General features: G+C 42.4%; 1 protein-coding gene across 4 annotated transcripts; it reads left to right on the forward strand.

Annotated features, from left to right (window-relative positions):
- The first annotated feature begins 1,029 nt into the window (after nt 1-1,029).
- LOC139406056 (selenide, water dikinase 1) lies at nt 1,030-13,645 on the forward strand. Of its 4 annotated transcripts, none has more exons than XM_071148523.1 (10): nt 1,030-1,150; nt 3,913-4,041; nt 4,355-4,451; nt 4,537-4,640; nt 7,427-7,534; nt 7,629-7,783; nt 7,980-8,070; nt 11,500-11,599; nt 11,865-12,077; nt 12,170-13,645. In XM_071148523.1, exons 2-10 carry the CDS (start codon nt 3,946-3,948, stop codon nt 12,382-12,384), a joined length of 1,179 nt encoding a protein of 392 aa, XP_071004624.1. In that variant the 5' UTR covers nt 1,030-1,150; nt 3,913-3,945; the 3' UTR covers nt 12,385-13,645. The 4 variants fall into 4 exon arrangements, with proteins under 4 accessions (XP_071004624.1, XP_071004631.1, XP_071004638.1 ...); XM_071148530.1 differs by having other exon boundaries at nt 1,030-1,071; XM_071148537.1 differs by having other exon boundaries at nt 1,064-1,085; nt 12,170-12,666.
- The last annotated feature ends 296 nt before the right edge of the window (nt 13,646-13,941 follow it).

The following is a 13,941-nucleotide window of genomic DNA, read 5'->3' on the forward strand; positions in this document are numbered from 1 at the left end:
CTGCCAGATCTTAAAACACCTTAATATGTTACGTATCAGCTAACCACATCATATGTTATAGCAATATTGTGCCCAACTGCGGTTGACGTGGTATGCAACGTCTGAGCCGGGGAACACGACCAAAACCTTAAATAACCTTTGATCACATGATTTTTGTAAAGTTCATACAGTCGACATGTAGGCGCTAGTCTGACATTTTTAACCCCATAATGCAATATACTTTGAAAGATGGTCACCAACTTTACAAAAATGATCCACTCGAACGTGCCCCTAGACATTATGAATTGTCTACTATAAATTATAGTTTATGTTCCCATTGCTTAACCCTCATATCAGCACCATTCAGTAGTTCCAGATGCATCAATGCCTTTGTGCTGACATATTATGAGTATAATTGTAAGACCTAATTAAAAATAAATTTAGCAAGTCGATTAATGCAAATCATTCATTCAGTCATTCATTTGCAAAGTTATCAGTCTTTCCCCACATGGTTAAAACCACGCACTAATGACACGTTTTATTTAAAAAACGATAGCCTACTGAACATATACTGGAATTCAGAGGTAATTTAACATTGAATGTACAATCATATAACATTACGCATGCACTGTTTATACTGTGAATACAACTAGATTACAGCATATGTAATGCTACTGATGTGAGGGATCACATTGGAGGGAAAATACTAAATTAAAGGTACAATCCATTGTTGACTTTTTATTGCCAGACTCTGCGGTTCTTTAAAGGGGAGGTAAAACCGCCAGTCTCCTTGTGAAGGACCCTTTGTGATCTCGTGCCACAGACAAAATAGTATTTTTGCTCGTGCTTAATCAAAAAAACTCCCCAGTTGTGATTACTTTCCTCACGTTGCGATATAATCTGACGCATGTACATCTATTTATTTTATGCACCTCCCAACGCCGAATAAATGTAATATTCTGTTGTATAACAAGAAATAAAAAGGAATGTATTTTTCGTCAGGCTATCTTCAGAGGCACCCGATTTACTCCAAATGCATTCTGGTACGGTCCCTTCTCTTGTATCGGGAGACCCGAAGCTAAAGCAAAACCGGTAAGGATAAACTGGTGAGAGCAATTAAAGGGGAAATGTTATAGGAATACACCTCCGCGTCAGCCCTGTAAATGCAAGGGTGGGTACTTTAAATATATCGTAGGCAGCATATGATGACAAACGGTGTGCAAGTTGCATGTATGGCGCTATTTTATTGTTACAAAGTCTGTTGTTGCACGTCTCGCATGGCGCTGGACACGAAGGGGTTAATTTTTTCCACCGCCGACATTTTTATACACTGCGCCTCCCGCTTACTTCGAACCATAAAATGCTCCTTATTGTTCTGGTTTCTATAACTGAAATGATGAATACAGTACTATTCTGTACGTTTTTTTAAAATCCTGTATGAGTCCCAATCAGTCATACTTGATTGATAGTTAACTCTTTGATTAGCAAACGTTAGCTCTCAGGCAGGTTTGTTCAAATCGGTGGGCTTTTCCTGTCTTGCAGCTAGCCCACCGAATTATTGTTAACATCATGTTTTACTGTCTGTAGATAGTTAATATTTCAAACTTTTGACTGCTGAAGTTGAAAGTTGGCTGCAAATGACTGGTGCATGATTTAACTGGAGCTGGCGCACACTAGCCCAACTTCACATCCTCCTCGCACTGTTTCAGGAGCCTCCAAAACGCCCCTGTTAAACCGTTTCAAACTAGGCCCTGAGCGCAACAATTTAGCCAGAGCCATGATGAAATACAGGCTCGATCACACAGGGAAAGTTTGCTCCTAGTCCTAGCCTGCGGCTGGGATTTTCTGTTTTATTTATCAAAGAAATTACATGAGTTAGGTCTGATTCTATGTCCTTAAAGGTGTTTGTAAACAGTGATGTAGTGCTATTTGTTTTAGGGGAGGGAGCGATTTTTAAAATTTAAATGATGTCATCATTTCTCAATTAAAATTTGCACCAACATATTTAGCCTATTTAATTAATATCATTGTAGAACAGGCCTATGCATAAAATGCATCCTCCAAATGTAACGTCTTCCTATGCCCACACATATTGTCAGAACATTTAATACTCATAAACACCAAGTTTGGCATACCTCATTTCAATAATGCCATGACTGTCAGTTGTGAATGTTAAATCTTCACGTTTTACCAGTGGACACTCCAAACTGCATGCCAATCCATTTGATCTCAATAAATTTCATGGGAATATGTATTTTGATCTTCTTGAATTACTGTTTCTTACGCGAATTAAAGCAGATGGTGTTAACAAACTATTAGCCTTTCTTGTAGACCTATATTGTTTCAATCAAAACATAGACCTATATCCTGCCTAGTTTTGGCCACAAGGGGAAAAAATGACTATTCAGCTTCAGATAAGAAATGACTGAGGAGGTGTTTTTGGTGTAACACATCTGCTTTAATCTGCTACAAAGCTACAGTGTATATAGGCCCTACTATTATTTTCAGTTCTGTTATGTAACATACTAATTAATAATTCTGAGCTTGCGAGGCATTGATTCAGCTTTGATTACTAAACAATCACCAATGTGAGAACTGATCATCTTCTATTTGTAATAATACTAAGTGATGAGTAGGACTTAGCATGGGCAACATATCTCGTTGAGGGTTATTTTAAGCGATTTGAAGGCCCTTTGAATCGTGGTGGTGAAAGGACTGCACCTTAACCAAGTGGTCACACATCGTTCTGGGTTCCACTACTGAAGAGGGGTCCGTGGAGTTTTCTGAACATCAAGGCAGGCACAGTGAATTTGGTTCCTAGATCTTGTTAGTTTGATGATTCATGGGGTGGATCCGTTTGTTTGCATATGGAATAGGGGTGGTACGTTTCTGTAAGCTAAGCACTCGGATTGTAGGGCGAGTTCAAGTGCATCGTACATGATCCCGAAGTCCATAACAACCTGTTTTGAGGACAGCTGTTTTAGCAACCCCTGGTAGAGTTTTCTGTCTGTGGCTTGTTACGTTGGTTTTGGCCCGCACAAAGTGGTCAAGCTTCCGACCGTCTTGCTTCTGCACACACGCCAGAGAGAGGGAAGGCAGGGAAGAAACCACCATTTACCTACCTATAGGCTACTATAGCTTACATATTAATTTACTATAATTTTCATGGAATTTGAGTGGTAATTAAATAGAATTGATCAGAATACATTTCCAGAAATATTTTCACCAGCTTTGTATTCTGAAATTGCGGCTCTGCCTGTGCTCCCCATGCAGCCCTATGGCAGCACTACATCCCTGGTAGGCAGCTCACTAGAACAATCAAATAAGATTTACCAATACTGTCTTTGAAACAATCTGTCTAGATCGATTTATCCTACTTTAAACAGCTCTGACTTTTCTAAGAAGTTCACTTTTTCCCTCAAATGTATTTTGAGTAATTCATTTATGATTGATTTTAGATAGGGTTTCGAAACAAATTAAAAACATCAATCAACTGATTCAGCCACTAAACGATACATAAATTAATAGGCAGTTTTGGTTGTATTAGGTATTTGCAAGTTCTCACTTTGGACATTTTGGAGTTATAACCTAATCTCCATTAATAGCACTATAACGTAGTCAATCATTCTTCAACATTCTTCCACACTATTGATACCCGAGGATACATTTTAACCAAATGTCAGCATCCGCTATACCTGTACCTTTTCAGTTTAGTCGTAGTTACACAACAACTGGATATTTCATGTTTTACTCTCTCTCCTTCACTCATCCCTCAGTCCTTCTCTGTTCCGTTATCCTAAGTCACTGTATCCCGATCCCAGATGCTGATTGGTTGAACAGAGTAGAGGTGTAGTTAGTGGTGAATGTCCAGCATTACTCCAGACATGTTTCTCATCCCTCTCTTCCCCTTTCCCGCTCTTCTGTCCACCTCAGGTTATTGACTGAGAGCCCAAAGTGTTTTCAGCCATGTCTGTCAGAGAGTCGTTTAACCCAGAGAGCTATGAGCTAGACAAAAGCTTCAGACTCACACGCTTCACTGAGCTCAAAGGAACGGGCTGCAAGGTGGGTTTTTCTACACCCCTGGCACTGTGAACAGAGAGTTATTAGGCGACATCTAAGACTGCCTACTGGTATAATGGCATTAAATAGAATGTTAATGTCCACTCAGTCTTTGCTGCTTACGAATATTATTTGCTGTATCCCTAGCTTCAATATTAAATAATGCTTGGGAGCAACGAGCAGACATTTACTCTATGTTCATAACTATACAATGTAAACTGTGATGAGTGTGAGAAGCACTACAAATGTTAACATTAGGATGATTATGATTATGCTTGACTTGTACTTCTAAGGTAATCTGCTTGTTATTCCATAGGTGCCCCAGGATGTGCTACAGAAGCTTCTAGAAGCCCTGCAGGAGAACCACTATCAGGAGGATGAACAGTTCCTTGGGGCTGTCATGCCCAGACTTGGTATGAACACATACACATATGCACTTTAATCACATCCATTCTTTAGATAACTTTTACAGTTTAATAATAACTCTGTTCTATGCAGGCATTGGTATGGACACCTGTGTCATCCCCCTCCGACACGGGGGCCTTTCTCTCGTCCAGACGACAGACTACATCTACCCCATAGTGGACGACCCCTACATGATGGTATGTTTTCATTCTGTACCACTCTTTGTGTTACTGTTTTCAGCTATACCACATGCTTTAGGTCCTGTGAATATCATATACAGTGAATTCTGAAAGTTATTCAGACCTCTTGACTTTTTCCACATTTTGTTACGTTACAGCCTTTTTATAAAATTGATTAAATCGTTTCCCCCTCTCAATCTACACACAATACCAAATAATGACGAAGCAAAAACAGGTTTTTAGACAAATGTATTAAAAATTAAAAGCGGAAAATATCACATTTATATAAGTATGCAGAGCCTTTACTCAGTACTTTGTTGAAGCACCTTTGGCAGTGATTACAGCCTCAGGTCTGACGCTACAAGGTTGGCACAGCTGTATTTGGGGAGTTTCTCCCATTCCGCTCTGCAGAGCCTCTCAAGCTCTGTCAGGTTGGATGGGGAGCGTCGCTGCACAGCTATTTTCAGGTCTCTCCAGAGAGGTTAGATCCGGTTCAAGTCTGGGCTCTGGCTGGGTCACTCAGACATTCAGTCACTCCTGCGTTGTCTTGGCTGTGTGCTTAAGGTTGTTGTCCTGTTGGTAGATTAACCTTCACCCCAGTCTGAGGTCCTGAGCACTCTGGAGTAAGTTTTCATCAAGGATCTCTCTGTACTTTGCTTTATTCATCTTGCCCTCAATCCTGAATAGTCTCCCAGTCCCTGCCGCTGAAAACATCTCCACAGCATGATGCTGCCACCACCATGCTTCACCGTAGCAATGGTGCCAGGTTTCCTCCAGAGGTGACGCTTGGCATTCAGGCCAAAGAGTTCAATCTTGGTTTCATCAGACCAGAGAATCTTGTTACTCATGATCTGAGAGTCCTTTAGGTGCATTTTGGCAAACTCCAAGCGGGCTGTCATGTGCCTTTTACTGAGGAGTGGCTTCTGTCTGGCAACTCTACCGTAAATGCCTGATTGGTGGAGTGCTGTAGAGATGGTCGCCCTTCTGGAAGGTTCTCCCATCTACACAGAGGAACTCTGGAACTCTGTCAGTGATCATTGGGTTCTTGGTCACCTCCATGATCAAGGCCCTTCTGCCCCGATTGCTCAGTTTGCCGGGCGGCCAGTTCTACCCTTCCCCAGATCTGTGCCTCAACACAATCCTGTCTCGGAGCTCTGCAGACAATTCCTTTGACCTCATGGCTTGGTTACTGGTCTGACATGCACTGTCAACTGTGAGACATTTATGTAGATGGGTGTGTGCCTTTCCAAATCATGTCCAATCAATTGAATGTTCCACAGGTGGACTCCAATCATGTTTTAGAAACATTTCAAAGGAAACAGGATGCACCTGAGCTCAATTTTGAGTCTCATAGGGTCTGAATACTTATGTAAATAAGGTATTTAAAAAAATAATTTTGCGAACATTTCTAAAAACCTGTTCTTGCTTTGTCATTATGGGGTAGATGGTAGTGTGTGTAGACTGATGAGTAACATTTTTTATTTAATTCCACAAATTGTGTGGAAAAGTCAAGGGGTCTGAATACTTTCCGAATGCACTGTAGATTGAATAGTTACGGAGAGCTTTGGACAGGAGTCTTTCACCCTGAGCGGAGTATGTGTTATCTTCATTCATACACTATATATACACAAGTATGTGGACACCCCTTCAAATTAGTGGATTTGGCTATTTCGGCCACACCGTTCCTGACAGGTGTATAAAATGGAACACACAGCCATGCAATCTCCATAGACAAACATTGATATTTGAATGGCCTTACTGAAGAGCTCAGTGACTTTCAACGTGAATGATAGGATGCCAACATTTCAACAAGTCAGTTTATTAAATTTCTACGCTGCTAGAGTTGCCACGGTCAACTGTAAGTACAGTTATTGTGAGGTGGAAACGTCTTGGAGCAACAACAGAGTGGTAGGCCTCACATGCTCACAGAATGGGACCGCCGAGTGCTGAAGCGCGTAAAATTAATCTGTCCTCAGTTGCAACACTCACTAATGAGTTCCAAACTGCCTCTGCAAGCAACGTCAGCACAATAACTGTTCGTCAGGAGCTTCATGAGATCGGTTTCCAAGACCGTCGGCTGGAGTGGTGTAAAGCTCGCCGATATTGGACTCTGGAGCAGTGGAAACGCGTTCTCTGGAGTGATGTATCTGGCAGTCTGACAGACAAATCTGGCTTTGGTGGATGCCAGGAGAACTCTACCCGCTCCAATGCATAGTGCCAACTGTAAAGTTTGGTGGAGGAGGAATAATGGTCTGGGGCTGTTTTTCATGGTTTGGGCTAGGCCCCTTTGTTTCAGTAAAGGGAAATCTTAACGCTACAGCATACAATGACATTATAGAAGATTCTGTGTTTCCAACTTTGTGGCAACAGTTTGGGGAAGGCCCTTTCCTGTTTCAGCATGACAATGCCCCGATGCACAAAGCGAGGTCCATACAGAAATGGTTTGTCGAGATCGGTGTGGAAGAACTTGAATGGCCTGCACAGAGCCCTGACCTCACACCTAAACCCCATTGAACACCTTTGGGATTAATTGGAACGCATACTGTGAGCCACGTCTCATCGCCCGACCTCACTAACGCTCTTGTGGCTGAATGGGAAGCAAGTCCCCGCAGCAATGTTCCAACATCTAGTGGAAAGCCTTCCCAGAAGAGTAGATGCTGTTATAGCAGCAAAGGGGAGAACCAACTCCATATAAATGCCCATGATTTTAGAATGAGACGTTCGACGAGCAGTTCTCCACCTACTTTTGGTCATGTAGTGTTTCTAAATCATGTCAATAATGCCTTCTTGATAACTGTCTGTAGGGGCGAATTGCGTGTGCCAATGTTCTAAGTGACCTGTATGCCATGGGAGTGACGGAATGTGACAACATGCTGATGCTACTGGGGATCAGTAACAAACTGTCAGAAAAGGTAAATTGCATTAACACACACACACCACCACCACCACCAATGGCTAGCACCCAGCCACTAAATTGTCCCTCTCCTTTCTCTATTTCCCTGTCAGGAGCGGGACAAGGTGATGCCTCTGATCATCCAGGGTTTCAAAGACGCGTCAGAGGAAGCAGGCACGTCTGTGACAGGGGGACAGACGGTGCTTAACCCCTGGGTGGTCATGGGGGGTGTGGCCACCACCGTCTGTCAACCCAATGAGTTCATCATGTAAGAACGCTCTCATAGACAGCTACCCTCTTGTCCAACTCTTGCCCCCTCTCGGTCGCTCTCTCCGTCTCGTTTTTGTTCTCTGTTTAAGCCTCTGAACTATTGCTAGCTTGTTCATGTGAGCTGTGTTTTGCGTTGTGATAGTCATGATATCAGAATTGATCATGTTGATGATGTGTTCTCTGCTGTCTCCCAGGCCAGATAACGCAGTGCCAGGAGATGTGTTGGTGCTCACCAAACCTCTGGGGACTCAGGTGGCTGTGGCTGTACACCAGTGGCTGGACATCGTAAGTGTCAACACACAAATCACCTTTCATTTGATTTAATAGCCTATATTGTAACTTCAACACTAAAATGTCAACAAACAAGGTGTCTGTATTTGTTCCAAAATATCAACCTCTACAGTCGAGTTAAAGCTTTATCGGTGGTTTTCATTAATTCAAAGTGGTCTAATGTCGTGTGTACAGTGCCTTCGGAAAGTATTCAGACCACTTTACTTTTCCCACATTTTGTTACGTTACAGCCTTATTCTAAAATTGAATTGAAAAATCTACCCACAATACCCCATAACAACAAAGCTAAAACAGGTTTAGAATTTTTTTTGCAAATTTATTATTATGCCTTATTTACATGAGTATTCAGACCCTTCGCTATGAGACTCGAAATTGAGCTCAGGTGCGTCCTGTTTCCTTTGAAATGTTTCTAAAACTTGATTAGAGTCCACCTGTGGTAAATTCAATTGATTGGACATGATTTGTAAAGGCACACCTCTGTCTATATAAGGTCCCACAGTTGACAGTGCATGTCAGAGCAAAAACCAAGCCATGAGGTCAAAAGGAATTGTCCGTAGAGCTCATAGACAGGATTGTGTCGAGGCACAGATCTGGGAAAGTGTACCAAAATATTTCTGCAGCATTGAAGGTCCCCAAGTACACAGTGGCCTCCATCATTCCTAAATGGAAGAAGATTGGAACCACCAAGACTCTTTCTAGAGCTGGCCACCTGGACAAACGGAGCAATCGGGGCAGAAGGGCCTTAGTCAGGGAAGTGACCAAGAACCCAATGGTCACTCTGACAGAGCCCCAGAGTTCCACTGTGGAGATGGGAGAACCTTCCAGAAGGACAACCATCTCTGCAGCACTCCACCAATCAGTCCTTTAAAGTAGAGTGGCCAGACGGAAGTCACTCCTCAGTAAAAGGCACATGACAGCCTGCTTGAAGTTTGCTAAAAGGCACCCAAAGACTCTCAGACCATGAGAAACAAGATTTTCTGGTCTGATGAAACCAAGATTGAACTCTTTGGCCTGAATGCCAAACGTCCTGTCTGGAGGAAACCTGGCACCATCCCTACGGTGAAGCATGGTTGTGGAAGCCTCATCCTGTGTGGATGTTCTTCAGCAGTAGGGACTGGGAGACTATTCAGGATCGAGGCAAAGATGAATGGAGCAAAGTACAGAGAGATCCTTGATGAAAACCTGCTCCAGAGTGCTCAGGACCTCAGACTGGGGCGAAGGTTCACCTTCCAACAGGAGAACGACCCTAAGCACACAGCCAAGACAATGCAAGAGTGGCTTCGGGACACGTTTCTGAATGTCCTTGAGTGATCCAGCCAGAGCCCGGACTTGAACCCAATCGAACATCTCTGGAGAGACCTGAAAATAGATGTGCAGCAACGCTCCCCAACTTTGTAGCGTTCTACCCAAGAAGAGTCAAGGCTGTAATTGCTGCCAAAGGTGCTTCAACAAAGTACCGAGTAAATGGTCTGAATACTTATGTAAATGTATTATTTCATTTTTATTTTATTTTAATACATTTACAAAAATTATAAAAACCTGTTTTTGCTTTGTGATTAATGGGTATTGTGTTTAGATTGATAAGGATTTATTTTTATTTATATATATATATATAAACATTTTTAGAAAAAGCTGTAACATAACAAAATGTGGATAAAGTCAAGGGGTCTGAATATTTCCCAATTGCACTGTGTATGTATGTACAGTCATAAGTTTGGACACCTACTCATTCCAGGGTTTTCCTTTATTTTACAGTTTTCTACAATGTAAAATAATAGTGAAGACATCCAAATTATGAAGTAACACATATGGAATAGTAGTAGTAGTAACCAAAAAAGTCTTTAAAAAATCTAAATGGTTTCTTCAAAGTGTCCACACTTTGCCTAGATGACAGATTTACACGCATTCTCTCAACCAGCTTCATGAGGAAGTCACCTGGAATCCATTTCAGTTAACAGGTGTGCCTTGTTCATTTGTGGAATTTCTTTCCTTAATGCATTTGAGCCAATCAGTTGTGTTGTGACAAGGTAGGGGTGGTATACAGAATTTGGTAAAAGACCAAGTCCATATTATTCGGTAAAAGACCAAGTCCATATTATGACAAGACCAGCTAAAATAAGCGAAGAGAAACGGCATTCCATCATTACTTTAAGACATGAAGGTCAGTGAATCTGGAAAATGTCAAGAACTTGAAAGTTTCTTCAAGTGCAATTGCAAAAACCATTAAGCGCTATGCTGAAACTCTCTCATGAGGACCGCCATAGGAATGGAAGACCCAGAGTTAGCCCCGCTGCAGAGGATAGGTTCATTAGAGTTAACTGTCTCTCATGAGGACCGCCATAGGAATGGAAGACCCAGAGTTAGCCCCGCTGCAGAGGATAAGTTCATTAGAGTTAACTGTCTCTCATGAGGACCGCCATAGGAATGGAAGACCCAGAGTTAGCCCCGCTGCAGAGGATAGGTTCATTAGAGTTAACTGCACCTCAGATTGCAGCCCAAATGAATTATTCACAGTTCAAGTAACAGACACATCTCAACATCAACTGTTCAGAGGAGACTGCATGAATCAGGCCTTCATGGCCGAATTGCTGTAAATAAACCACTACTAAAGGACACCAATAAGAAGAAGAGACTTGCTTGGGCCAAGAAACACAAGCAATGGACATTAGACCGGTGGAAATCTGTCCAAATTTGAGATTTTTAGTTCCCACCGCTGTCTTTGTGAAACGCACAGTAGGTGAACGTGCCTGTGGTTTCCACCGTGAAGCATGGAGGAGGAGGTGTGATGGTGAGGGGTTGCTTTGCTGGTGACACTGTCAGTGATTTTATTAAGAATTCAAGGCACACTTAATCAGCATGGCTACCACAGCATTCAGCAGCCATACGCCATCCCCTCTGCTTTATGCCTAGTCCTACTATCATTTGTTTTTCAACAGGACAATGACCCCAAACACACCTCCAGGATGTGTAAGGGCTATTTGACCAAGAAGGAGAGTGATGGAGTGCTGCATCAGATGACCTGGCCTCCACACTCACCCGACCTCAACCCAGTTCAGATGGGTTGGGATGAGTTAAACCGCAGAGTGAAGGAAAAGCAGCCTACAAGTGCTCAGCATATGTGGGAACTCCTTCAAGACTGTTGGAAAAACATTCCTCATGAAGCTGGTTTAGAGAATGCCAAGAGTGTGCAAAGCTGTCATCAAGGCAAAGGTTGGCTACTTTGAAGAATCTCATATATTTTGATTTAACACCTTTGGTTACTACATGATTCAATATGCGTTATTTTATAGTGTTGATGTCTTCACTATTCTATATTGTAGAAAATAGTAAAAAATAAGGGAAAACCCTTGAATGAGTAGGTGTGTCAACTTTTGACTGGTACTGTATATATCGTTTGTGTGTGTCTCTCTGTCTGTCCTTCAGCCTGAGAAGTGGAATAAGATCAAGCTAGTGGTGACTCAGGAGGATGTAGAGCTGGCCTATCAAGAAGCCATGATGAACATGGCCCGGCTCAACAGGACAGGTACACACGCACACGTGTGTAAAATACTGAAGCTGGACTTTTCCTCATGAAGGACAATGAAGCGTGATTTATACTGTCCATTTGATACGATTAGTTAGCTTTAATTTGTCTTAGAAACACACACACACACAGCCCGACTCGACAGACCAAGTACATATCCTCAAGTTGTTCTCCCTCCCTTCTTTCTCTTCTCCTCTCCTCTCTTCTACCATTGTTTGAACCAATATGATTTTAAATATTGATGTCGTTGTTTTTCTCTCTACAGCCGCTGGTCTGATGCACACCTTCAATGCACACGCTGCCACTGACATCACTGGCTTTGGGATCCTGGGCCACGCCCAGACATTGGCACGGCAACAGCGTAGCGAGGTGTCGTTCGTCATCCACAACCTCCCCGTGCTCGCCAAGATGGCAGCTGTGTCCAAGGCCTGCGGGAATATGTTCGGACTCATGCACGGAACCTGCCCTGAGACATCAGGTGTGTGTGTCTGGGCGTTTTTGTCAGTCTGTTGTCTCTTGCTTGTCTTTCACACACATAATCATCACCCACCTCTCTCTACCTACCTGTAGGGGGTCTGTTGATCTGTCTTCCCAGGGAGCAGGCAGCTCGTTTCTGCGCTGAGATCAAATCTCCTAAATACGGTGAGGGCCACCAGGCCTGGATCATCGGCATCGTGGAGAAGGGCAACCGCACTGCCCGCATAATCGATAAACCACGAATCATCGAGGTCGCTCCTCAGCTCTCCACACAGAATGTCAATCCCACACCCGGCGCAACCTCATAATAACCCCCACCCCCTGCAACGCAGACCAGAACCACAAGCTCGGACACGTTTTTTTTATTTTTTCGCATATTCTTAAACTAGAGCGTGTTAAATGTATACATGTGTGTGTGTGTGTGTGTATGTATGTATGTATGTATGTATGTATGTATGTATGTATGTATGTATGTATGTATGTGTATATATATATATATACACACACACAATTAACTGGGTTGCTGTGTATGCACACCTGCCTCAGACAGAAGCCTTAGGGGCAGGTCATCACACAACTAAAAAGAAAAATTCTCTCAAAAGAATAGAACGAAAGTAAAAATCCATTTGCCTTTTGTGTCTGTTGTAATCTGTTACGTTTAATTGTAGAGGCAGGCAGCTTCTGGGTTTGAGAATTGATGATGATGAAGATTATCCGATACTGTTGATTCATTTTGAATCTTTTGGAGACTGGGTGTCCGTTGCCTTTTGGGCTCTTTTTAAAGGGTGCTAAGCATGTGTAAGTGATGGGTAGCGAGATAGCGTTTTTGTTTGTCCGTTCACTATGTGTACAGTTCAAAAGCCTAGTTCAAGTTGAAAGCTATAAGCGATGCCTTGAAAGATTGAAAAATGCCTTTAAAGAGTGTGAACGTAAGGGTTGCTTTTTTTACTTTCACTTTTTGTATTTTTTCCCCCAAAATAAACCAAATGTTTTATTTTCTTGCGTTGTTTTACGAGAGCACTATCAAACTGATGGAACCTGAGGTGGACTCCGTCTGTTCACATTGCAGAACAAGGACATTAAATCATTTTACAGGAAAAGAACACAACGGCCTGGGATAATTGGATATACTCACCTATAGAGATGTGATCACACAATAGGATTTTGAAGAAGTCGGAGCATTCTGTCTCAACTCTGTTGCATTGTACGACTGACTACCTTTTCAGGAAGCAGGGGTCATGATGAGGCAGGTGAAATGGAAAGCACTCAAGTCTTGGTTGACACTTTTCTCCATGAAAATAATACCAGTGTATCCATCTGTAGCAGAGCTTCCTCTGATGTGCCATATAATCTTCCAGTACCTAGAGGTTCCATCATTTGTATACCGGTAGTGTACTTTGTTCACAGTATCTCAAATCTACAATCTGTTTCTAATCATCCTGGTTGGGATCAGTGTAGTCTTAATACTCTCCAGTCATCTGATATAAGGCCTTTTCTAATATCTGGTACCATAAAGGGTTGTATGGCACTGCTTCCAAACTGAAATAAAACTGGATCCTCTCTTACACTGAAGGACTGTGTGTTCTCTCATCTTGTTTCTTAAAGCAGGAAGTAGCCATCTACACAGCAACATCAAGGGCTCTATTCAATCTGACTTGTGGAAGTTCAGCATTACAGCGTGAATGAAATATAAAGGAAACGTTCCAGCATTAGTGGAGACTACATTCACGGTAAACGCTGCATATGTCGGCTCAATCGGAAAAGACCTTAAAATTTCCAGCGCGCAATCTAACACTTCAGCGATCCAGATTGAATAGAGCCCTAAATTGTCATTATGCCATATAGTAACTAACCACCTTGTACAC

This window comes from Oncorhynchus clarkii, chromosome 1 (assembly GCF_045791955.1).
Source record: "Oncorhynchus clarkii lewisi isolate Uvic-CL-2024 chromosome 1, UVic_Ocla_1.0, whole genome shotgun sequence".
NCBI classification, from domain to species: domain Eukaryota; kingdom Metazoa; phylum Chordata; class Actinopteri; order Salmoniformes; family Salmonidae; genus Oncorhynchus; species Oncorhynchus clarkii.

What these genes read in the sequence shown, in the direction of transcription:
- LOC139406056 (XM_071148523.1), top strand. Translation starts at nt 3,946, where the DNA reads ATGTCTGTCAGAGAGTCGTTTAACCCAGAGAGCTATGAGCTAGACAAA. An exon ending in GTAACAAACTGTCAGAAAAG is followed by an intron (nt 7,535 to 7,628) that starts GTAAATTGCATT and finishes TTTCCCTGTCAG; the next exon opens with GAGCGGGACAAGGTGATGCC. An exon ending in CAACCCAATGAGTTCATCAT is followed by an intron (nt 7,784 to 7,979) that starts GTAAGAACGCTC and finishes GCTGTCTCCCAG; the next exon opens with GCCAGATAACGCAGTGCCAG.